The sequence below is a fragment of the Channa argus genome, chromosome 14, assembly GCF_033026475.1.
Source record: "Channa argus isolate prfri chromosome 14, Channa argus male v1.0, whole genome shotgun sequence".
NCBI lineage: Eukaryota > Metazoa > Chordata > Actinopteri > Anabantiformes > Channidae > Channa > Channa argus.
Genome location: NC_090210.1, coordinates 5,278,565 through 5,305,471, shown reverse-complemented (window position 1 = coordinate 5,305,471; position 26,907 = coordinate 5,278,565). Strand labels below are relative to the sequence as shown.

The window sequence follows — 26,907 nt, the reverse complement described above, 5'->3', positions numbered from 1 at the left end:
GGTCAGGCAGTCAATGCTGAAAGTGTGTGTCTGTATGTGTTTCTCTGCGTGGTGCTATTTAAGCTGAGACCAGCTGGTGTGCAGAGTTGGTGGTATAGCTGTCTGGGTAAACAGGAAATTGTTGGTCTGTCAAGATTAATCTTACCCACACTCCCCCTCGTTTGGCAAATCATTGCCAGTTGCTGTGGGCACAGGATGGCTGCCTCAAAGGCCAGGTAGAGGACATGGACGGCATGACAGGAAATACACTTACTGTGTGTGCGTGTTGGGTCTAACTAACCATATGAAGGAAGTGAGAAGTGATGGCCAACATTAATAGATGGACCAATGCCTCAGGCTATACCATGCAATTTTAATGGGCAACTTTATTGTAGCCTATCATGCAAGTTGTAGCCAAATTCCAAAATGGAGATTTACAATTCTGATTTACAACAAGGTAGTAGTAAACAAAACACATCTGGCTGAATAAATCACTGTTCAATTCATTACTTCGCCTTACTTTCTCAAGTGGGCGAGCTGTCCTAGCCATTGCTCTGATAGAGTCTGAGAGGGGGCTGCAGATGGAAGAGGAGAAGATGAGGTCACGCTAGAGGTTATGACCTCAGGGCTAGTAGGTTGCATGCCTGTGGGTTCTCCAGTAGACAGGCCACACACCTTGTCCACCTGTGAGGAGCACAGAGAAAAAAAAACACACGCACACACACACACACACACACACACACACACACACACACACACACACACCTGTTAGACTAGGAAAACAAATAGCAACATGGCTGGAGCTGCAGGGTGGCTTCCATAAACCACCAGATGAAACCCGCATAGCTGAACACATAGACACACAAATAAATGATTTTTAACTGAACATTTAATTCAAAGTGATACTGACAGTTAGAAATAAAGAATGCCCATATTTCAGCTGAACGACTGCAGGGTGAAGAGAGGTTAAAAGAATTATGGAACAGAGAAGTTCAGAGTAATCAACTTCATGGAAAAACGCTAGGCATGAAGTGAGGGATGTGATGAAAGAAAGTGGTGTGATGAGTTATTGCCAGGAGGGCTGACAGTAAATGTAGAACATTCCACTACCTCATAGAGGTGAATGCATGTGCTCAGGGTTGGCAAGTATGGCAAGCATCACCACTGATCTAATAAAACAGACAAAAAAGAGGAGGAGACAGCAAGGTCATGAGAATAAAGGGGCGTGTGCTTTAAGCCGAGGAGTAAAAATCAATGACATCTCATTGGCTTAAAAGCCTCTGGGCAGCATTATTAAGTGGTCCTCAATTAGCAAGAGAGTAGTAATAGTCGCTGCATGTGGGACTTAATAACTGCTCACAGTGATCAATGTACATCTTGGGAGACGCATCTTTCTACTGTGTAAGGGCTTCTAAAAGGACAATGTGTGATTTAGTAGCACAATTTATTCATTACTGATAGAACAGCGAGTTTACAGTAAGACACCAAAGGAATTTGCTTTTATTGTAAAAGGGTGGCCACCCTTAATAGAGATGTTCTTTAGACATACAGTAAAGCACATAAAGACTTATCCAGAGCAGTCGATGATCATTTTGCTATGTTGAACAAAAATATTCTTTGTTTACTTCACAGTTTTGGTTCACAATTAGGAGTTTTCACAACTTGCACACCCAGAGTACAATGAATAATCAGGGTCAGAAATGGGTTACGATTCAAAAAGTCCAAACCGGCCAACTGAACAATACAGCAATCAGCTCCATTAAACATTCGGCTTGGCTGGACTGCTGCAGCAATACGAGCACTGCCTCCGAGGGCCCTGAAACAAGGGAATGCACAAACAAATGCATAAACTTAATTGGGGAAGTAACTGGCCAGCAACTGTGTTTAAATGGTTGGTTGAAGGGTTGTGTCCACATGCCTGGAAGAGTTTTGAAGTCTGGAAGCAGCTTAAATATGTGTTAACAGTCACAAAAGGTTCTTGCCAGCCTGCTAAAAATACACATTTCCATAGGGGGATGCAGATCAGTAAACCCAAGTGCCTTATAAAGAGTTTAGATGAAGGTTTTTACATGACAGCAAGCTGTGCCTGAGCAGAGGAGTTGTCAGTGTTGCTAGGATCCAAGATATGCTTCAGCAGAACTAAAAACCTGAACATGCCGTCTACTGTGTGCTCCTTACTCTGGCTTTTCAATCCTACTTTCTCTTTACTACATTCTGGTCTTAGATTTGCTGTTATGGCAGACACTGGCACGGGGAAAGGTTGTTTTATTACATTAACCTTAACTCCCTCTGGACCCATAAAACATGCTTACATGTGGTGAAGTAGCTCACAGCCACACATGCACTTAAAACACACACACAGACAAACAGACTGTAAGGTTGAACCTAGAGCAGGGTAAATAAAACACAAAATTACAAGAAAAAGTGGTGAACTATGTTAATAATAATAATTGATAAGACGAAGAACGCTTTCTTAGCAACGTTACTAGGAAGGGGAGGTGACTGTAAGTGCGGTTTCTGGGGAGACACAAAACAAACATATTTGGCCAGTAAGGTGATCTGGCTGCAGCAGAGTGCAGATGCAGACTGCGAGATAAGAGTTGTAAGTGTCTGTTTTAATAAAAAGAAGGGGACGCTTCATCAGAATGGTTTACTATTGGTATGTCACTGGTATGTTATCAATCTGTTTCAACTATTTTGACTGTTTTATAGAAGAAATCGTCAATAAACAAGGCTAAAGTGGAAGACACTGAGTTATTCCTTTGTCTCCTGTGGTTGGCTTATGTGTTTTTCAAGTTTGGGCAGTTGTTGAAGCAGAAACCCCAGAAAACTTGACACACACACACTTTACATTGTAGCAGTGAGAAATGATAGAACTTAACAGCTTTGTCCATGTAGTAAACACACTAAGCCAAATGCTCTCTGCACGTGCAACAGTGCTTCTGCAGACAATTACGGTTGTAATTTGCATATTGTCTCACAACATTAAAACCCACAAAAACATTTTTATGGAACTTCTTTTATGATTGTTTTATGAATCAAGTTTGCCAAATCGTGTTGATTCAACAGTGCTTAGTGAGCATTAATTTTACCTTACAAAGTTGTTTATAAGCTTGTGTAATGCATGATGAATTTGGCCAGCATGGCAGATGGAGATGTGAACAACACTCACTTTCTTTTGTTTTTTTATGCATTTATATATTTTTACTGCACCATACAGTCCTGCAACATCATGTTCAAACAGTGTCTGGGAGGTCTGCAATGAGGTACGTTTGGAAAGAGAGTGTTCTTGTGTGAAAGTGGCAAAGCTAAAGGTCTGAAGTTTGTCCAAAAGACAGGTGTGCAGATGGCTGAGCAGAGTCAAAACTGGTCTAGTCTGTAACAGTAACATGACATGATGTAACAGTGAGATACGTTTTGTATGGATAATGATACCATTCTTTTTATACTCTTTCTTATGTCATTTTTTTCTTTTAGTTATAGTTATGGGTAAATAAATATAAAATAAAACTTAGACGTCTTCCCTGATTTTGAACTTGGTTCTAGTTTGGGTAGTACATGCACATAGAGGCCGTTAAACTTCCCATTGGTTTCCCACATCAATTTATCTCTCTACTACTAGCTGAAAAATGCCTCCAGATGACATCACTTGGAGGAATCTTCAGTTCAGATTATGTCATCTTGTTGCTTACAATATGGAGTTTATAATCATGGTCAATCTGTTTTTTTTGAAGCTCCCCTCCTAATGATGGAAAATTCCTCTGGGTGATGTCATCTGGAGGAGTTTGCAGTGGTGATTAATAGGTGATTAGGACAGGATATAATCCTATCATTGGGAACTTTTCAAGGCAGACTAAAGTTTACACCCAGTGCCAGTTCACACCTGCCTTTGTATGACACTTTGCTATTCTCAAAAGACAGAAATGTAAACATTTATGTAAAATATGAACATTAAGAAGGGTCACTTGTAGTTCTGTTTGCATTACCCAATTATTTTTCAACCCAACCACAGAGAAGAAGTTGAAAAATACAATCTTTATGGAGAGGCCAGAAGAGACAAAAGAAAAGCCTGCATTTCAAAACATTATGCCTTATGAACACATAATCCTGAGAGCCATTCAGATGACAGATTGAAAAATGACATGGGCTAGAACATGGGCATAAATCAATAATACTCTGACCTGATGATGCTGTGAGAATAAGAATCCAATTTTGAGCACAGCATCAGTATGTGGTTTTGAGTTTGCAACCACCTGTTTGTCTTTGTTATAACTTCACTATTTCAGCTGTTTTATGGAGCATTCCTTATATGATTGCCTGAGGACAGAGACTGATGGAGGGGGCAGACTCGTTCTGCCTTTTGCCCGCATGGAAACACTTAAGAAAAGTACATGTATATGTGTGTATATTCAAGCTATGAAAGTTGCTATGAATTATCACCTTTTTGACATTTTTTGCAAACACAGAAATTAACATTGTATATATTGTATTGGATAGATGTACCTAATAAAGTGGCCAGTGAGTTTGTGTGTGTGTGTGTGTGTGTGTGTGTGTGTGTGTGTGTGTGTGTGTGTGTGTGTGTGTGTGTGTGTGTGTGTGTGTGTGTGTGTGTGTGTGTGTGTTTTGCAGAGATCATCCGGAGCTTGAAACAAGAGCACAAGAGAATATGCTCCCAGCCGTCCAAACCCAGGGTCAATATTCCTCTAGGGGAATATTGTCTTACAGATAGCAGCGGGGGTCTTGACCTCCTGCTTTATTAATCAAGGGATTACCTAGCAAACTCAAGGAAACTTTCTCAGCCACTCTAACCCTAGACGCACTGCACTGTGGGATGATGATGGCTTGTTGAGTCAGTGAAGTCCAATGTGTTCACTTTTCTTTGTGTTATTAATGCGCATAGACAACCAACAGATGATTTACAACCAGTTGCCAAATGCCAAATACTGAGATTATACTGAATTCCCTGAACTTAGCTAAAACAATATCCAGTATTTATTTACCACGATTGACAGTAATGAACCACCAAATAGGAATATAAGAATTATAAACTATTTGTTGTTTGCCATTTGTTGGTCTGTTCCAATTAATCACAGCAGGACATATTTTACTTCTTACAGGGGTATAGGGTTGTGCATTTATGCAAATATGTTCACTATAGCAAGAAGTTCTGCAAATTGTTTGTTTTCATACAAATCCCCTGAGAAGTCTCTTGGGACTGAGGCTTGCATCCATTATCCAAACCACAGTCACTGTCTAGAAGTGGGACACTGACAGGACTGAAGAGAGTAGACAGGAGTTCAGGGAGATGCAGCGTAAGGTGAAGGTAGAGGTGGCAAAGGCCAAACAAAGAACATATGAGGACTTGCATGTTAGGTTGAACACTAAAGAGGGAGAGGTGGATTTGTACAGGTTGGCCAGACAAAGAGATAGAGATGGGAAGGATGTGCAGCAGGTTAGAATGATTAAAGATAAGGATGGAAATGTTGGATGGGAAGATGGAAGGAAAACTTTGAAGAGTTGATGAATGAGGAAAATAAAAGGGAACGAAGAGTAGAAATGGTGACTGGTGTGGAACAGGAAGTAGCAAAGATTAGTAAGAGTGAAGTGAGGATGACGTTGAAGAGGATGAAGAGTGGAAAGGCAGTTGGTCCTGATGACATACCTGTGGAGGTATGGAAGTGTCTAGGAGAGGTGGCAGTAGAGTTTCTGACTAGTTTGTTTAACAAGATCTTGGAGAGTGAGAGGATGCTGAGGACTGGAGGAGAAGTGTACTGGTACCAAAGTTTAAGAACAAGGGAGATGTGCAGAGCTGTCGCAAATACAGAGGAATAAAGCTGATGAGCCACACAATGAAGTTATGGGAAAGATTAGTGGAAGCTCGGCTAAGGACAGAGGTGAGCATTTGTGAGCAGCAATATGGTTTCATGCCTAGAAAGAGTCCAACAGATGCAGTATAAGGTGAGAGGGTGTTGCATTGTGTCTTCGTAGATTTAGAGAAAGCGTATGACAGGGTGCTGAGAGAGGAGCTGTGGTTTTGTATGAGGACGTCTGGAGTGACAGATAAGTATGTTAGATTGGTGCAGGACATGTATGAGGGCTGTAAGACCGTGGTGACGTGAGCTGTAGGTGTGACAGAGGAGTTCAAGGTGGAGGTGGGTCTGCATCAAGGATCGGCTCTGAGACCCTTATTGTTTGCTCTGGTGATGGACAGGCTGACAGATGAGGTTAGACAGGAATCTCCATGGACTATGATGTTTGCAGATGACACTGTGATTTGTAGTGAGAGCAGGGAGCAGGTGGAGGAAAATCTACAGAGGTGGAGGTCTGCTCTGGAAAACAGAGGAATGAAGCTTAGCAGCAGTACGACAGAATACATGTGTGTGAATGAGAGGGACCCAGGTGGAACGGTGAGGTTACAGGGAGCAGAGGTGAAGAAGGTGCAGGACTTTAAGTACTTAGGGTCAACGGTTCAGAGCAACCGAGAGTGTGGAAAAGAGGTGAAGAGGCGAGTGCAGGCAGGTTGGAACGGGTGGAGAAAAGTGTCAGGTGTGTTGTGTGATAAAAGAGCATCAGCAAGAATGAAAAGAAAGGTGTTCAAGGCGGTGGTGAGACCAGAGATGTTGTTCGGCTTAGAGACAGTGGCACTGAAGAAAAGACAGGAGGCAGAGCTGGAGGTAGCAGAGCTTAAGATGTTGAGGTTCACTTTGGGAGTGACGAGGATGGACAGGATCAGGAATGAGGACATCAGAGGGACAGCTCATGTTAGATGTGTTGGAGATAAAGTCAGAGAGGACAGATTGAGGTGGTTTGGACATGTTCAGAGGAGAAACTGTGAATATATCAGTAGAAGGATGCTGAGGTTGGAGCTGAAAGGCAGGAGGTCTAGAAGAAGACCAAAGAGGAGATTTACGGATGTAGTGAGGGAGGACATCAATGTAATTGGTGTGAGAGAAGAAGATGCAGAGGACAGAGTTGGATGGACGCAGATGATTCGCTGTGGTGACCCCTGAAAGGGAACAGCTGAAAGGAAAAGAAGAAGCCTCTGTCTAGATATTGGAAACCATTTTTCTTTAATATCAATGAAAAATTCACTAACGAACTGAAAATATGGAATAAAATTACACTGTCATATTGGCTCATATTGAATAACTGCTCTTAATAATAATAATGAAAACCACCAACAGTTCTGCACTTCTGTGTAGCTCTGTATACTAGCAGAGTCAGAAAGGAGATAAAGCAGAGAAAGTAAACCCCTTCAGTACCACGGTGAACCTCCTTTTAAGTCAGGATTTCATTCTATATGGATGTTCGGGTTATATAGGCACATACTAGAAATAAAGCAAGCAAATGACAGAGTAAAAGAAAGAGTAAGACCAAATAAAGTTAGACTGGTATTTACTTTATTGCAGTTACTAACTAGAGTAGAAAAAAGCTGAGAAAAAAATGCATTCACTAGCCAAAAACACAGCATGAGGGAACATGACTGGTTCTCATACTGCTGGGCTCTTTATTCCACCACACAGGAAGATCCCTGTTACTTTGGCAACATGGTTGTTTATAATGTTTTTTCCAACAAAAACCCAAGGCATCAATTTTACTTCTAATGACCGGACATTTTGCCATCAAGTAGTAGGATAATTGCATTTAAACAAGTAACAAAGTAACAATTTCCATCACTCATTACAACAGATATATAAATAGAAGGGGAAGGTCTGCTACTTGCTACTTTTTTTCATTTTTTTTTTTCATTTTAGTGGATTTTCTGCGACATTAATACAAGAGAAACCCGCTCCCTGGACCTAGTGATTCATGAGAAACATACAGCAAATAGACCCTTAAATATATTTGTCCCACACAATTGACCAAAAACACAATACACATGAGCTGCTGAGGAACAGTACTGGATATTATATGTAACACATTGTTATCACAATATTGTGAGATGCAAAAATAACCATAAAGTTTTACCCATTTTATTACGCATTAGGTAGAGTAAATACTTGAATTTTGCAGCACCATTAGAGTTGTGGTGGAGGCCATGAGGTTATGGAAGTAGGCTTTTAACAGGACAAATACCACGTCAAACCCTGGACCATGTTTGAAATGTCACAATACACAAATTAAAACAAGACTTATAGCCACATATCCAAGGATAAAATGTTTTTTGCTGTCTAAGATATATCATGAATTTAGTTTATAATATAGCGGTAAAGATTGTGCCCTGTGATTAGATGAACTATCTAGCTTTTATTCACCAAAGGCAGCATTTGTGTCCTAAGGACAGTGTAAAAATAGAAAACCGGGCCAACATTTATGACCCTTGAGTTGAGATTTCTTAACTTTATTAAAAAACACCAATTTATCCAATGAAAGCTTTCATCAGTTCTTTTTATACTTACATAAAGCATAAAGTGTTTATTTCAGCCTCATTTAACTTTTTAATGTAACTGTTTATAACTAAATACAATTTGATTCAATAAATACATTTGTTTTACAATATATTATACTATGCTATACTAAGCCTTGTAGTCATCATTGTTGGGGATTAGACAGTAATTAAACTAGTAATTACTTTTTGCTGTAGCTTCGCAGTTTGCATGTTGTAGTTTTTCTTATTATGTGTAGTTAGGTACTAAAACGGACAACAATTTGGGCCATTTGGGTTATGGGTATTCCAGGAAGCTGGAATTTCAAAGCACCTGTGACCGATAGTTTATTTGGGGATAGCTTAAAATGTTTTGAATCGGAACTTGTAAAACTAAACTAGAATATATTCTGTGTCACTGTCACTATTTAATATGTTTATGTTTATGAGAGAAATGGACGTTATCTGGCTCAATGAAACCCATTTTCCAGTTATTGTATAACCTGTGAACAAGTTAACACTGTTTTGAATGAACTCATTTGAGTAACTACTGACGTGACTTTTTGTATAATATTTGGGTAAAACTTCATATCAAGGCTATGAAGTACTGCAACTAACTGGAACTGACTGTCTGACTGTCTGTAAGGGACAAGAAACAGAGCAAAACAATTTAAGCATGTCTCACTGTAAAAATCAAAAGAGCACATCGTTCATTCATTATAAAGTTCAAATGATGTGTTGGGATGTGTCCTAAACATTATGTATCCTCAAGATGTTAACGTAAGCCACAATCTAAAAGTGTCAACCTATTTCACTGTCAAACCACTCAGCATATAAAACCTCTACTGAGCCACTCGCCAGCTAATTGTAACAGCTTTCCACTTAGATTCTCCCTGAAAGCCTTGAACAAGAGAGTACAGATGATTTACAACATTAGTCTTCTACCCTCGTTTTTCATTGCCTTGTTTTTAGGTCTATCTCCCTTCTGTCTGAATCACTTTGTCTTCATAATTTTCTTTAGTCCTCAGTCTGCAGGCTGTCTTCAGTCCCCATCGCCTTCTCTCTCTTTTATCCGAATGATGTCAGTGCTAATTAAAGAGAGACTCAGTCCCTCGTATATCACGGGGAAAAGTCCTTAAGATTCCAATCAATAAAGAGAAAGCGGAGTTTCTCTTTTCACGCTGATTAAATCACTCACAGATTGAAATAGAAAGGCTCTTTCCATGTAAATATGGGCGTTACTGTAGAACTTGTTGACAACTTTTGTCCATCTTTGTAACCAGCTTTACAAGAATTACAGACACAACATGTGGCGGGAAATCTCACAGGGTTTTAGTGATGTTACACCAAAGAAATGGAAGAAAGAGACAGAGGAAGGGCAAGTGAGTTCATCTCGTCTGTGTCTGAGATATGTTCAAGCACACAGGCACATGCAGAGAAAATAAGCTTGTGGATAGAAGCTCTGTCCATTTGAAGCCTTTCAATGACCCAGCAATTACCACCAAAATCATAACACAGATGCAGTAGGCATTTGTATTAGCTTCACAGCAGCAGCTGCATGATGAGATTATGTCTGGAGTTACTAAAACACAAAGCCTGTAGGACCCAGGCATCAGGAAAGGCTCTGCTCAGCATGAAGATACTCACAGGTAGGGTTGGGATTTGAAAAATGGTTCTGATTAAGAATCAAATAAAAAGCTGATTAGCTGCAAGTCTGGTTGCACAGCAAATCTGATAGTACAGTGTCAAACTGACAGTGTTTGATATCTTGCAGTCTACTAGCCCCATTTGGGACTGTCTCTTCATTGCATAGAAGACAGTCTGGGGCCCGTCTTACAGAAATGATCAGTAATTGGCTCTGTGATTCGATTTCACAGGGGAGGGCAAAGACATTGACGCACATTTGTGAAACCAACCCCATAAACCATGACCATACAGGTCTTTTACTTTTTTAAAAGTGGAGCGAAATGTTAAAATAAAAACCTACAGTTATACAAAAAAACGTTCTAATAAGGGGTCCTGGTGACTCAGTGGTAGAGCAATGGATTGGGATGCAGAATATCAGCCCAACAGTTGTGGCCCCTCCCAGCCACCAAGGGTGACTTTGGTGATGCATCTGGCGTAAAAGCTAATGGCAAATCAATGTGCAGAATTGGTTCTGCTGTGGCGACCCCTGAAGGGACAAGCCAAACGCCACTGAACTTTGGTGAATGGAAAAAACTTTCTTCTCTTTGATATGGTGTAGTTTGGCATGTTCAACAAGTGCTTGCATTTTAATAGGTTATTACCTAAATTGAGACTTTTGCTGTGGCAGCATTAGACTTTGACCTCTGTACTGAAAACCTAGCTACATAAGCTTGTTACCCCACTCTCTCCTGTCCTTTCTTATCATGTGTGAAACAGACCGACAGGCTAACAGCTCTGCAGAAAGCCCCACAATATTTGTTCTCCCGTCTGTGAACATTTGAGTAACTTTAAAGCTATTACCTATGTCAGACATTACAATATTTCTCAGATGATCATTCTACCGAACCATCACATATCAGGGAGAACAATAATATACGAAGGATTACTGCGTTGTGTTAAGAACCGAAATTTTATCGCACAGCAACCAATTACCAAACAATTTGAAACTCCACTTTTCTTGCAGATTAGATGGGATTTTCTGCTGCGTTGAAGCCTGTGACTCAATGTTAAAGCGAGGCAAACCCTAAAAGAGAGAAGAGAGCAAAAATCCATGAGGGGGGCTGAAGAGAAAAGAGGCTGCACCATCATTAGCTAATGGACTGCTCAGCGAGTCAGCTTGCGGGTTACACCCAGTGCCAAAAGCACAAGCAACTTAGAAAGATGGGTTAAGTGTATAGATTGGCAATGAGCACATTTGGCATTGGCTAGTGTTCTGCTAACAGCCACAAATATTAGATACAGAAACAATATATAAAGGCCTGAATCTGTAAAGCTAATCCCGTTAGATAGTTTGACCCCAGGAGTCATCCATAGCAGCTCATTTTAAGGACACGGCACATTTAATTTACTATCGGTTTTTAATTTGATAGCGAGAATTACTGCATAAGCTTTAAAATATTATCCAGCAGAGCTCTAGCCTGCCTATTACATAAAGTATAATATCTAAAATGTAAACTGAATTAAACAGCAAGTTACACGAAATAAACATTATATTTATCAAATGAAAACGGTAAAGACCATTTTCTTGTCTTGTAAATACATTTATTTAAAATGACACACAAAGAGTTTTTACTTTTATTACTTGTATGACACAGATAATTATCTTCTCATTCATGCAAAAAATCATATGATATAGCATTTTGCCATAAGGAAAGTTTGCTTAAAATATAGCTCAGTATTATTGGTATGGTAACTTAAAAAACCTGGTTACTGGAAATCCACATATACATGCAGCAAAACAGTAGACTGATTTCTTCCTCCATCTCGGACCTATTTTGGAAGCCAGAGACACAGATTGTACTGTAACTGTATAGTGCTGACAATGCTGCTTTCTGACTTTTCTTTTTCTTCTCTTCTCTTTTTTCTTTTTGTGTGTTTGTGTTGCAACAGAGTGACAACACAGTGGGGAAGAAACAAAAAAAAATGTGAGACACACGCAGCTGATATACAACTGTTGGAGGCACTTTGTGTTAGTATAATTTTCTGTCTGACTTTGTTTTAAAAATGAGGCAGCATCAACCCGTTATTGATCTCTCGCACATTCAGCCTTTCACTCGGCTGCATGTTCCTGTCTGCAGCTTAATGTTGTGCACATGTACAGTTGAAGAAAGCCAATTAGAAACTTGGTTATGTGGCAAAGAAATCGACGTTCTCTGACAGAAATCTACCTGGGAAAACCAGGTCTCCCTAATCCCCTACCCCAACTTCAGAAACCAGCTTTCACGTTTATATCACAGTTAAGAAATCAACTTTCCTGAGAAAGTAGACCGTAACCTGGTTACTTATGTCCATGTAAACGGATTTAATATGCTAAACCATGAAAATACAACGTTGTAGAGAATGGCACAAGAAAAATGTGAAAGTGTGATAACACAACTGTCATGTTTTCTCATTTTACTGATGGCCAGACTAAAAATGAAAAGGTTTTTTTCAATGAAAGCCTCTGAAGCCTATTGAGGTGCCGCCATGGTGAATGGAAACCTTCCAGTCATCCCACTGGTCCTTCTTTCCATTATCTAAAGTCCTAGGCTGCTATTATCATTCCTCCATAAGACCGTAATGAGAAGCTGGTGTAAAACCAACAAGTGGATAAGGTAGACCTGCTTATAAACTGCTCTAATCTGGACCTCTGGTACTACTTTCCCTCAAGCAGGCCATAAAGCTCTGAGTAGATGAATGAATGTGTGAATAAAAGTGTGACTGAATAAATGATTCTGACTTGACGTGATTTATGGTAGAGACTGCTCATCTTTAGCAAGTACCTGATATAAATTTACCTCCCAGGTCATCTGAGCTGTATTAGTTTTATGAATATGTCAACAAACAGCAGTTCGTGGCCGCTCAAGCACAGCTGGATCTGGAGCGAAACTCTAAGATGAATTCAAAGGGCAGTATTCAGAAAGAGAAAAACCTCATTGGGGCTACCATTTGCACTGGGGCCCAATAAGAGTAGCCATTTTTACTGGATGTTTTCCAAGTCTTGACTAATTGTGTCTACTCCACATAATCCAGCCCCAGGCTCCCCTAATATCCATAACCATAACCGCTTCCCTCTGACCTACGTTCACGCTCCACGTCAATAAGAGCTGGAACCTGTTAAACAGAATCCCCGCTGCCGCTGCTTCACCATCAATAGCTGCCTTTCAGTCTAATACATGCTGCTAGTACAGTCACAGGGTGGGCTGCGCATCTAGGCTCCTTACCCGGACTTCTAAAAACCTGATACCTGCACATAACGTGGTGATGTGTGTGCATGTGCATGCACAAGCACACACATTGGCTTGGTTGGCTTGTTTGCACACACATCACCGCATCACCACATTATGTGGTGATGTGTGTGCATGTGCGTGCACAATTTGTGTGTTGTGATCTCGGTCCTATCCTACCATTTGACATTTAGAAGCTTATAAAGTAGACTCTATGTAGTCTGTAGCTGGCTAAATGAGAGAGAGAGAGCAACCACAAATTGTTTGGGACAACATCCCAGTGTAAAGCCACAGAGTCTCAATAATTCCTTTAATAACAACTCCACATAATATTCTGTCTCTATTCTGACTTAGTTCTTTGTGCTTGCGTTCACAGATACAACATAAGTTATAAAAAACACCACTAAGTTTTGCAAAGTATTTGCACTTTATTGGCTTTGCAGTAAGATGGCAATAATAACATGATATATATTTATTCAGAAAATAGGCTTTTAAAGTGGGGTGTTCAGCTGGGGCAGTGGGTATGGGGTATACAGAGGTGTAAGGGTGAAGGTGAGTGTGCTGACACAGTAGTTGTGCTCTAGAGACTTAACAGTTTTACTTGACAGGCCTCTGTGGGTTTATAAAAACAAACTGGGATTTAAAAAGGCCATGGGTTCTAGGTAATACAAGGCAATAGCATAGAACTACGTCTTACTGTGCTACCTCCTACCTCTACCTACCTTAGGTGTATGCATATCAAACATATGAGAACACAAAAACAGGGAGCCTGCAATGTCTGTGTAGGGACCCCCTGATTCGCGAGCAGCAATTCTCTGGGCCCTTCTTTCCAGCTGGCTGGCTCGAGTTTGTATGGCCTAGCTGGAACCCTTTCAGTTCTGTCCCACATGCTCCTGTGTTAGACTCAATGCCGCGGGCCTGCCTGCCACCCCATGAATACAAAGCAGGCATACACACACATATGAACATACACACACAAAATACAAGCTCAGTCTCTTTCTGCATAGTTGGAATAGGGCAGCGTTTAAGCCTGGCAACCTAACGTTGCTCTGTCTGCACACGCATGTGTTTATACAGTAAGTGTCTCTGCATTTGGATGTGTGCTTAATCAAAAATCATTCAGGCTCTGATGTTCTTCCACAACTTTAAAGCATCATACCAGTGGTTTCGCATGTTTAAACTCATTAACTACAAAGGAGTTTAATTCTTTGCTAATGCCAACCGCTTTTCCAATAGAATTGCTACATAAGTGATAAATTTGGTTTTCTACCTTTAAGGCAGACATTGGTTTCAGGTCATTTTGGTGCACTATAAAAATCAGCTTTAGATTCTAAAATCTGTCACAAGTTCTTCAGTGTTACATTGCATTTTAATGCAATATATTCATGCAAATGTTTACTTTGTAAAGCACAAATGTGCTAAACTGAATTTAAGGTAATAAAAACTCTGTATTTTTAAGTGACACTCAGGAGCTAATCCCAAGAAGCAAACAATAAATTGTAGCCATGTTGCTGCATTCTGATCAGTTTTTAAAATATGAAATAAGGTGAGGTAAACTTACACAGAAACGAATGCAGCGGCTTAGAATTTCTGCTGTCAGCTGGGTGACAGCCAGATGTCAGTCAGTTCTCAGGCACTTCTCAGCCCGCTGCCGCCCTTCTCCTGTTGCCTGATGGGGGGTATATACATTCCAAAGCAACCGCCCCATTTAAGACCCATTTCTGTAAGTCCACCTCTTACTGTCTGACTCTCATCAGGTTTTAAAGCAGTAAGAGTTTAATTAGCAGCATAATGTTACAGCTTTGTTTTCAGCAAATAGTTGAAACTTTAAAGTTCGCATCATTGACATATTTGACAGCATAAACCCAGATTTTACAATGGATTTTCATTTTAGGCATTTTTAGTAAATGTAAAAAAAAAAAAATATATATATATATATATATATATATATAGATATAGATATAGATAGATAGATAGATAGATAGATAGATAGATAGATAGATAGATAGATAGATAGATAGATAGGGGAAACTGACTTATACATTTAATTTTCTCTCTGAGTTTAACACGCTTCATTGAAAAAAGAGGCAACATTTAAGGACACGTTTTTTTGTCCTTCATATCTAGTCTCAAAAAATCAGTTAAGCTGTTGACAAGTGCAGAAACCTTGGCTTACTTTGATCTCCCAAAAAACATCTATGGGAGAGAGTTGGATACAATTGTAACAAAAGAGCCCTATAATTATGTGCATTTGATGCTATAGCAGCAAAAGGCTGATTGAAAGGAGAGATCATAAGTGGAATGATGCCGCCTTGTTTTTTATTCAAAGTTCACCCATAGTACTATTGGAAATGAAAAAAAAAAACCCCACAGTGTCTCAGACAGTTGTGGTCTGACTTGCAGCTGTCACTCTGTAGCAACATGAATACAGAAATGAAAGTCAGAAAGGTCATTATTAGGTCACTACTAGGTCTGTCACTTTAAAATTAAAATTGGTGAGCCATGCTTCCACCGTTGTGTACAGAATTAAATAAATTGTATTAGGAGGGAAGTCCAGGTACATTTGAACCAGTGATTAAAATTATTAGACCTAAAGTGGCACGGATCAGTTGTCCTCCTCTCACTGGCTCAGTGAGTGTCATAGAAAGAAAGGGAGCGGTCAAGGTGGGTAAAGATTAAATTAAGAGAGGGAGCAGTGAAAATTATTACAAAGCAGTTAATCTGAGAATTTAAAAAATTCGGATGATTTCACTGTGATTATGTTGTAAAGAACAAACATCTGCCTCTCTGCTCTGCTGGTGTGTGTAACAAGGTTTAACAAGGCTGCTATGCTTTTATTATGTCATCACAGGGGGGATGGAACATGTCATGCATCTGCACAAATTCTGCTGTGAATCACGCAGCAGTTTTAGACGGCTGCATCTGTAAAATGCAACACAGTGATTGATGCCATCATTGGATGTCATTCCTGTATTGTGTCCAGCGGCTTTTATCAGTAAACTGTGAGGGATTATAATTAGCTTCACTTCAAAGGGATGCTGTGCTCAGACATTTTCATAAATTGGCTTGTTTGCTGTGTTACCAGAAGATGGATGGAGGGTTCATTTGTTTTTGCAATAAGACCACCACTATGATCCTTTAAGTTATCTGTACACTAGCGTTTTTTCATAGTCTTTCATAGTCAGTCTGGAAATAACTGACAATACTTAAACAGGTTCACGCCCATCTCACCTGTAAAAGGCTCTGGACATTGACACGTGGGGACTCCCACACCTCTCCTGTGTCTGGTTAGTTATTAACACATGATCATTAAACCATTCACTGGCAGCAGGTAGTTTATTAACCAGTGATTATTCTGGACAAACAGCTTCCAGCTTTGAATCCTAGTGTCTGCATCCACAGACACTAGGATTCAGTACTGTGGACTGCGGATGAGGACGACATTTTGCAACGCCTGGTGGCTGAAAAGATGAACTGCAGGTTGTATTCAATGAGCCTTTTTCTGAACTAAACACACTGCATCCCTGATGGAACGCCACCAGTAGGATACCATGGACATATTGGACATAAACACCATGACACTTTCAATGGCTACATCTGTAATACAAATACAATGTAATCTTACCTTAACCTTACAGTCAGAACCTAAACCTGCTGATTTGAACTGCCCTGCCATTTTGGAAAATTACTCATTTTCTAGCCCAGGCTGCAATTCTTTGGAGAAGGCTGATTTTTTTTTTTTTTGTAGTATAAACATTAGTTTTCTCAGAATAGCTTCAACACTGTGTAAATATTAATGCAGTGTACAGGGTTTTTTGTTGCACTGGTGGAAAAAATAGCTCATAACCCACAAGCATCCTGCAAATCTTTCCAATCAATACACTCAGCATTGCCAAGGTATATGTCTAAAACAAAGATGTTAAACAAAAAAAGATTTGGAGGCTAGTTGCCTGCGCCATTAAAACTGCTGGCTCCTCCAGTGTGTACTCACCGTGGCAGTGATGAGTGGACCATGGAGCTGTGCGTAGAGCAAGGCTTCATTAACGTGTCCTCTGACCTTCAGCAGGGCTAGTTCCAGGCTGTGGTGCCCGGCCATGGCGTGGGTTAGTTTCTCCAGTAAGCTGGTATATTTCCTCCAAGGATGATCTAACTCTGACAGGCTAGCCAAGCAGCCTCGCATAACATTTAGACAGTAGCCCACACAGGGCTTGATCAGAGTCAAGCCTTGGCAGTGGGAACAGTACACCATCTTCACCAGGCCTTTCACACACTCTTTGCTCAGGCTGACATGTTCAGTGGCATTAATCACATCCAGACCCTCCTCCAGGGCCAGGGCCAGTTGTCGCCCAGTTCCCAAGGCCCCGGTCAGCTCCTGGGCCATGACAACTGGATGAGGACCAAAGGGGTTGACATCCTGTCTGATCATACGTAGACAGTCACTCATTTCACTGCCCGCCATCATGCTTCCATCAATGCCTGGATTGATGAGCCGTGTGTAGACAAGTGGGAACAGGTTGTTAAAAAATTGGTGAACTGCCACCTCCACAGAAACATTGGTCCCTCTGAGGTAGAGGGAGAGTGATGAGAAGAGTTGATTTACATGGGGTAGGGCATGGCGGGACACAGATGAGTAGGTTCCCTCCAATAAGGAACTCAGGTGGCCCTGAGAAAAGGATAGTAGGTACTGGAACATGTCTGCAAGGTAATCAGAAAGGAAACAGATGAAAATTAGAGGACAGACAAGAACAGATGACATATGTTATTTCAGTCATTTTATATGAGAAAGGAATGACTCTGTTACTGTTGGCACGGTCCAAAGCTCTCCATGAAATGGGTAAGGCATTCAAAATGCAAACACATATCCAAATGCTGGCTCCCAACCAAATACATGTAAGCTTGGCTTGTGCGTATCACCTAAGCTGGGCTAAGGAGCTAGTGTCAAGTTTCCCTATAATGTGGCTAAATTTCATTGTTTATGAAGTCATCACCTGGTTAAGTATGATTTAAGGCGTAAGAGAGACAGAAAGAAAGAGAAAGAAAGATAAAGTCGCTGCACTATTTTAAACAACTACAGCTTGTGCATTGTGATGCATTATTAAAATCACATATAAGGAAACACGAACACAAATGTACTGTCTGGGTTACATTGCAATCATAAGAATTACCCACTATTCCAACATTCAGACGAATTGAAATCCTCAGTCTTTCACTTATAGCTGATAAATAGCTGGAGTCTTCCAGTCTGTTTTCATTCTTCATCTAAAGCTCCACACATCACACTCCACACACTGTTCTTTCCACATATCCAACTGGCCAAATCAGCTGTTTCTGATATAACATTGATAAACATACACAGTACGTGTATTTCTACTTGACAGTGGTTGCATCTGTTGGACGTCTTATTACCCATCTCACCAAGGTCTATTACTCTGATGGCTATTAGACCATTCAGCTTTGTGCAGCCTACTTCTCAACTCCTGGAAGGTGAAAAAGAACACAAACTTCTCATGTTTCCTTGGTTATTCGTGTGGTCTCTTGTGCCATTCTTTGCGGTAAATACTGTATATTCCAGATTCAACACATATGTTTTACGTCTGCAATCAACCTACAACACTCACACACACAAATATGAGAAACAGTTGGTTTCAGTTGTGAAGTCATTTCTCATTGAGCAAGTGATGCTTTAAAGCAATCAATCACTGAGGTCAATGCAGAGGCTGATTAGTGCCAACCACCTCTAAATTACAACAGAGTACAGAGACAGAATGAGGGAAGATCAACAAGGGCCAGGGAAAAAACAAAGCTTGACTCTCTTTTTCATTTTTTTTTTAATTTCTCAAAGGGATACATCCCTTTGTCTGCCTTTTTCCTTGTTTAAGGATATTGTTCATTTTTGAATATGGTTATCCTTGAACTATATCTAAATATTATTTTTAAAATGACAATGTAGCAAAGCAAAAAGTGTCAAAATGATCAGCAACACAGGTTGCAACTTCTACCCTGGAGCCAGCTCATCCTCGTATCCCACCATCTTTTTTTATTGGCTATCCACCTAATCCATCTTAATCCTATAATCCTCCCCCCTGTTGTCGTGGTCAGTAGCTCTCCACATGTTTCCTTCAGTGCTCAACTGTGTGGCACTGTATGTACATGTATGTGTGTGCATGTCTGCGTTAGTTTGCCTGTGTGGGCCCCGAACACATGACTTTTCTGGGGGTGTGATGTCAGTATAAATGCACGCCAGGACATGAAGGAGCAGTAGCAACTGCACAGAAATTGAGACAGAAGGAAGGTGCCACCACACATACCAATATGCACATAAACAGACACACTAATGCCCCCCATTATAAGAAGAGGTGGTTCTAAAGTTTTGTCACCCTCATTTATTAAAAAAAATAATAATAATATATATATATATATATATATATATATATATATATATATATATATATATATATATATATATATATATATATATATATATATATATATATAATGTACATATAATGTGTGTGTGTGTATGTGTGTGTCTGTGTATACACACATGTGTAATGTACCTTTCTAATAGCAAATTTATTTGAGCAAAGTGATTGTTGCCAAATGAGTGTGTGTTTGTGTTGCATGTGTGTCCCGCCCCTCCCTGCTCACAGACAGAAGGATAACAACAGTTATGTCCTCCTCAACAGCTGCACCATTATGACCGTTGTCTATGACACACACGGTCTCCCCACTGACCAGTAAAAAGCACAAGTAATTTGTAATGCACCAGAAAATACTGTTGTCATAATGAGAGCAGCTTTTGCAAACATAACATTTTAAATTTATGACTGCCTATGACTGTAATTAAATAGCGTGATAAGTTGTCTGACATGCGTAATTTGCAGGCTTAAAGTAGTCATAAAGATCTGCAGTAACCAGACAAAAATCAACCAACAAAAACCTCTTAGCTGGGTCCAGTGGATGAGGGAGGTAATGCAGACTCTCAAACTGAGACTGATAAATGTGAAAAAATGTGGAATCCATTTAGTGAGAACATTAGAACCTCTAACCTTCTACCTGCCTGTTCATAAATCCAAGTACTAAATGATCTCTCTCTAGCCCAGTGCAATAAGACACACTGAGGGCTTTTACCTTCAACTGCATGTTTTTGTTTCCTTTTCTAGTTGAGCCTACATTATTCTAGGATTATTTCAAACTTTAAACTGTTTTTAAAAGTAAACAACATTTTTTGAAATCAAAAATTGATGAGCAACAAAATAAAAAGACAAAGAAAAAAAAAGCATTATAGAGAAAACTAGCAGAGAAGTTGTGAAGTTGAAGTTTCTATTTTGCTTCTTTCTCTCAAAAGCCTATATGTCGACAGAGCTGGTAGAGTTGGTTTGCCTGCCAGTCAGGCTACAAGGCTTCTAAGCCAAAAGACATTACACCATAAGATTGGCCCACAGGTTTGGGTCACACATTACATTACATAATGTTTTTTATAAAATTATCAGGCTTTGAAATACCACAGTTTATTCTGTGATGGGGCTAATGCTAAAATCTTCTAGTCTAAGCATCAAGGAAATCACATTTCTGTAAAAGACAAGAGTTGAAATAAAATAAAGAGCATACTTCTGAGGGATATCTTTTAAAGGATTTATGACAGGATCATTAAATCCCTTAGACATTCCGTACTTGTTAAAGGGCTTTTTTTATATGCCAAAAAAATGATACAGGGAAAGAACATGAAGAGGAAAAAAAGAAAGAGTGAGAGAAACTGCCAGGAGAAAGGAAATAAAAAGAAGCGACTGCAGTTTTAAAGAGGGAAAAACAACTACTGTAAAAGTGGACTCCACCTTGTGAACATGCTTTGACATCTGGATTCATTTGGCCCCCAGCCCCAGAGCACTTCCCTGTCTCTCTATGGCTCTTACTCCAAATGTGTCCTTCTCTGAATATACAGGAGTAAGACAAGAGTTCACCTTTCTTCCTCTCCACACTACCTCTGAACTAGAACTAGATCTCATGATTCATTCTTTATTTTCTGTTTTCTATCAAGTCCTCTCCCACGTTTAAATGGATCGGGTTTCTCATTTTGTGATAAATCAAGAACAATCGTTGCGGGTTTCACTACAAGTTCCAGAACTGAGAAATGGAGTAAGAACAAAACAAGAAGCCAAAGGGAGAAATCATTTTAAGTCCTAACAACCATTGCATGATAGTCAATTAGGTTGAATTGTCTGACCACTGTGTCTGAATCCAAATTTGACCACACTGCTCTGGGTGGCTACCATTATCATGCCATCAAAACATATAATTATGTATCATAAAGCTAACTAAACAGGAATAAATGTACAGGCATGCTTTGTCTGTGGCACTGTAGGGCTAATCTGATATGCTGTCTGCTTAGAATAAACAAGGTATTAAATGGATAAAAAAGCAGCAGTGGATATTTACAAAAGACCATTGTCCTGAAGTGACTTAAACGGAGTTGTATTTATGACTCTTGGATGGGATATTACACTACATCTTCCCACCAATGCTATGCCAAGGCCATTCTCTGAGATCACAGGGTTTGAATCATAAGAAGCTATTTCCACTTTACATTCTGCATGACAAGTGTTTTACTGGCACAATTAAAGCCAAAGTGTCACCATGGTGAAGCTGCCACAATAACTGAGTCAAAATAAACAGTGGCAGCTCTATGATGCAAGGCACAGCTACACTGTCCCTGCCTTTGTTACCAAGTGCTTTCTAATTCCTAAGCCACTATTACATTTAGCAATATGCACATATGTGTGTGGTTGACAACATCAGAAAGGGAAACCAAGACCAAGTTGTCAAAGCTAATTTGGAGCAGCGGACATTAAATCTGAAGCGGAGTCACACACAAAACATGTAATGACATGAGCTGACGCGTAATGAGTGCAAATATTTAATCCAAGGGTCTAATGTGCCTAATCTAAAAGTACGAATGCAACGTAGTCTGAATAATAATTCCAAAATTTGTAGTTTTACATTTTAATCAAAAAGGATCGTGTTACATTAGATTGCAGGAAAACAAGATGCATTGTAAGCAACATTTGGGAATGTTCAGCCCTGGATCTTCCATACATTTGTATGTGGGCAGAGCTTGGTGGGTGGGCATATGTATGTGTGCAAGCTTGCATGTCCTTGGAGATGTGGTAATATTGTGATAATAAGGTAGGAGACACAGTTCTCATACCATGGACCTGTGGGCCATTTCTTGGCAGTCAGTCCTGACTGAACCTGACCAACAGTCTTCTCAGGCGAAGAATTTTAATCCTACCACAGGTTTAGGTTTCAGTCAGGTCATCAAACAGATATTTGTCAGTAACACGTGCATAGATTACATATCGTTGTTTTAATTAGTAGAAATACTGTACATATGGCCATCTCCCACTCAGCACCAGTCATATTGGGTTACAGAGGAGAACTGCAATGTCATACAATCCCCAGCCTCTAACCTTTTAGCAAACAGTTCACTGGTAATAAACTATTAATAAGTCAATGAATCAATCTGTTCATTCATGGTACTTATCTGGCACAATCACACATCCGAAGGCTAAAGTGGAAGCATGACTCATCTGTCACCGCACATTTGACCTGCAAGAAGTGGCCTCCATGAGCCCCGAACCCATGTGCACATATTCCAGCTATCTCTGGCCCCAAATCCTTATTTGCTCCCCTCATCATATCATGAGAATAACAGGTGGGATTATAAGCTTGAGATGGGGGACACAAGGCGGTTAAGAACGAGGAGGTTGAAGTAAAAGAGGGGGTAGGAAGCACCCCAATTTTTGATAAGCATTCTAGTAAATAGAAAGCCTATAGCTATATCAAAAGTCTGAAACATAAACAATTCCGTAGATTCCAGGGACATTCAGGGTGCACTTAGTTATAATGTGTTGTGGAGGAGTGGATGTGCAGATTGGACAGGAGGGACTTCACTGCTCTGTCCAAAGTATGGAAACATGAGTGAAAGTAGGAGAATGAGCAGACGAGAGAGGAACAGGGACAGAGGAGACAGAGCACGTGGGCTTTGGAGGAGGGACTGAGGGCAGAAAAGGGGGGGGGGAGAGAAGATCGTTCGATGGCTTATACCATAAAGGGGAGCTGTGGAAGGCCAGCCTGAGGGCAGAGTGTTGACAGGCTGATCGACAGCACCTCTGGTCCTAAGCATTAAGAGGGCCACAGGTCTGTAGTGACCTGCCATTGGCCTTTTGTTTATTGGTATATAAATCACGGTGTCTTTTCTGATATATTGCAGTGACAAGCATGACAGAGTGTGGTACACCAAAAATTTGCACCCACTGATAACAAGTTGCAATAAAAAAGCACGCCACTTAACACAAATACTAACAAATTTCAACTTCTACATACAGCACGAGCAGCTATTTCATTTTATATGTGAATTGTGTTGATTGATTCTCTTTATGTCTGCTGTTTTACCCCACAGATTCAATGGTGAAATAGTTTTGAAGGAAAGTAGATCATGCACACCAAAAAAAAAAAGGACCCAAGTGCAAGAAAAAAAGAATTATAAGAAAAAGCAGATTCAATGCATAAGCTACTAAGCCACCAGTAGCATATTATTAGGTAGCAAATCTGATAGATTGCAGGCAATGGCTCCAAAATGTGGCGATACTGATGGCGTCTGTGGATTTGTGAAATGAAGCTGATGACAACCAGGGCAGCCACACTAAGTGACTGGATTCCAGAGATTCATAAAAGAAAGGGAACATTTAAGTTAACAAAAGATTAACATAAAACAGATCCTCGCACAGACTCTGAGGTGTGAAAGGAATTTAAGATGAAAGGGAGTCCAATGAAGAATTTTCCACTTTTAATGGCAGGTGTGAACCCTGTTTTCATTTTTCACTTTTATAATAAATCATGCATACAGGGGTCATTTGTACATTGTTACAATTAAGGACCAAAGATACTTTGATTTTGTCCTTTTAATGATGCCTTTAAAACCGACACAAAAAACCTTTATCCAAATTGTGGTGAGATAAAACACAAGAAAAATACTAAACAGCCACAATAAATGCACACTAATATTTTTAAAAAACAAATTCCACAATATTGAAACTAAATGTATTTACAGCTTCCCAGCGGCAAAATGCGTTGTGGTTAATTTTAGCAGACAGCATATCCATTATAATCCATGATGGATCACATGAATCCTTTTGAATATGATGGATCCATGACTAGAGGATCATTGAATTAAGCCTACTGTGGGAACTTCTTAATGGTGTGCTAGGAGCCAAGGAGGCAAGGAAGGAAGAAGGAGAAGAAGGAGAGGAAGCAGAGTCTCCAACATGGGGAATAATGAGAAAAGTTAGTTGATGTGAATGGTGTAGTTGTGAAGTGAGCTAGTAGTTAGAAATAGAAGGATTCAAGCCATCATCAACCTACTTTGAGCTCAAGTACCTGTGCAGTTGTCCACCAATCCCAGAGTTGTTGGTTTGATTCCCGGCTCGTACTACCACATATCAGGTGGTCCTTGAGCGGCAAACTGAGACCCAAGGACGTTGCTCCCAGTTGGTGGAACACCCATCATCAGTGTGATATTGTGAGTAAATGAAAAGCAGTATGCTTTGGGTAAGAATAAGGTAGAAAAACATATATGATACTATGTAATTACCTTGTTCTTATTTTTCTCAGTACACTGTAACAGATGTTACAGTACAAATGCTTACTGTGTACCCTGTACACAGCATTTTGCTGTAGATCTGCAATGCATCATGGTCAAAATTTGTTGGCAGGTGAACTATACAGTAAACTGTATAATAAACAGTATATAGTATACTGTGAATGGCAATGCAGTAAGTTTGAGCTGGATTTTTATTTAAATAAAGCATCCTATTACTGTAATGATAATTACAGTACTATACTACTAGTATTGTATAGGTACTGTGATTACATTCACAGTAAGGTTTCTATGCAATGTCCTCAGCAACTTACTTACTATAGATTTCACGTTTTTTTTGTTACAGTGTATGATTATATTTTGGTCAAGATCCACCATCATTTGCCTTTCATTAAATTGAATGGCACAGATGTGACTTTTCCTTTAAAGAGATGTAATCTGGCAATTTTGAAAGTTATTGACTGACTGCATCACACATACACACTTGATTTTAGGCTTTTGGGATCAGTCTCAAAGCCTGTCCTGTCTGACAAAGCAGAGTCAGACAGGACACAGGAAAAAGCCAGGCTGGACCAATCAGCAGCAGCACAATACAAATCACATCAGCCAGCCAGACAGTGATACAGAATAGAAAAATTCTCTTGGACAGGGAACAAGCCCTTGGAGATGCAACTTGTCTGATTATCAAGACATTCCTGGTCTTCAAGTCTATTGTGCTCATACAAAAGTAGTAAGAGTGATGAAGTTTGTTCAACACCAAGAGTGTTGAGGCTACATGCAGGGCAGTGGCAGAAAATCAGTCAGCAAGAAAAGCAAAGGTGCTGGCGACAAATAAAAGCTTTTTCTACTCCGTTTCATATTACGCTAATATGTCATACTATGGATGTGAAGCACCATCGCGGAGCTGTTTTTCTAGGCACTGGTTTTACTGTAGCATTTGCGAAAATGGATGGCTAGTGAAGGCAATTATGGCTGTTGGGGAGCAGAATAACAATAACGGAAAATGAAAGGAGACATTTGGGATGAAGAAAAAGAAGTGATAGAATTGTGTGGTTATGCTTTAATATTGTGGAGCACACTCTTGGCAGCTGGGCTTTCATTGAGACATGTAGGGTCCCAGCAGGGCACGTGTCAGAACTCTAAACTGTTCAGGCACAATATATACTGGGTTAGGGTTTGGAAATTTACATTTTAGGGGAAGAAAACTGCCTTTTCAGTTTGGACAGACAAGTTATAGATTTGCCTGGCTTAATGTAGACATGTTTTTATTACCCCTAGGGGACTTTACATTGACATACATTCGTTTTTAAAATCTGACCCTACCCCTAACAATAACCAGTCCTTAAATACCATAACCCTAACCTAAACTCAAACCATAGCATCACTCTAAAAACCTGTTTTGGTCACCGTTCAATTCAACTTTATTCAACTTTATTTATATAGCGCCAATCACAACAAAGTCATCTCAGGGCACTTTACAGAATAAAGTCAAGATTATAAAGATATATAAAGAGAACCCAACAATTCCCCCTGGAGCAAGCCATAGGCAACAGTGGAGAGTAAAAACTCCCTTAAACGGAAGAAACCTCCAGCAGAACCAGGTTCAGGGTGGATGGCCATCTGCCTCGACCGGTTGGGGTGAGTGGAAAGGGGAGAGAGAAAAGAACAGAGCAACATAAGAACATGCATGTCCTCACAAGTGAGTCTGTATATGAATTTTGGGCCCCAATATGTAATAAAACACACACCCACCCACAAAACATTTCGAGACCCCCATTAAAACACACCTGTACACTTTCACTAAAATCCCCCATTAACCCTTCCTCCATCTCAATTTTTCTTTCCTTACTTTCTATGCTCAACTCCCCACTCCTTTGGGTTTTCACACATTTATGTTGAGGTGAGAGAGGCAGATGAAAAGCAAACTTAATTAGGGAAGGTTGGAGTGTGACTTTATGACTACAAGAGACTTTGAAACTTTTCCCCAGTCTCCTCCCTCTTCCCTTTGTTCTTTC

At 40.0% G+C, this 26,907-nt stretch overlaps 1 protein-coding gene across 2 annotated transcripts in view; it reads right to left on the bottom strand.

Annotated features, from left to right (window-relative positions):
- LOC137098505 (glypican-5-like) overlaps positions 1–26,907 on the bottom strand; it is a 99,694-nt gene that overhangs the window by 53,980 nt on the left and 18,807 nt on the right. For both annotated transcript variants that reach the window (XM_067474780.1, XM_067474781.1), the window contains exons 3-4: positions 17,228–17,931; positions 500–663 (exon numbers count right to left, since the gene is read on the bottom strand). In XM_067474780.1, coding sequence (XP_067330881.1) covers positions 500–663; positions 17,228–17,931 — 868 coding nt within the window. The remainder of the gene's footprint in view (positions 1–499; positions 664–17,227; positions 17,932–26,907) is intronic.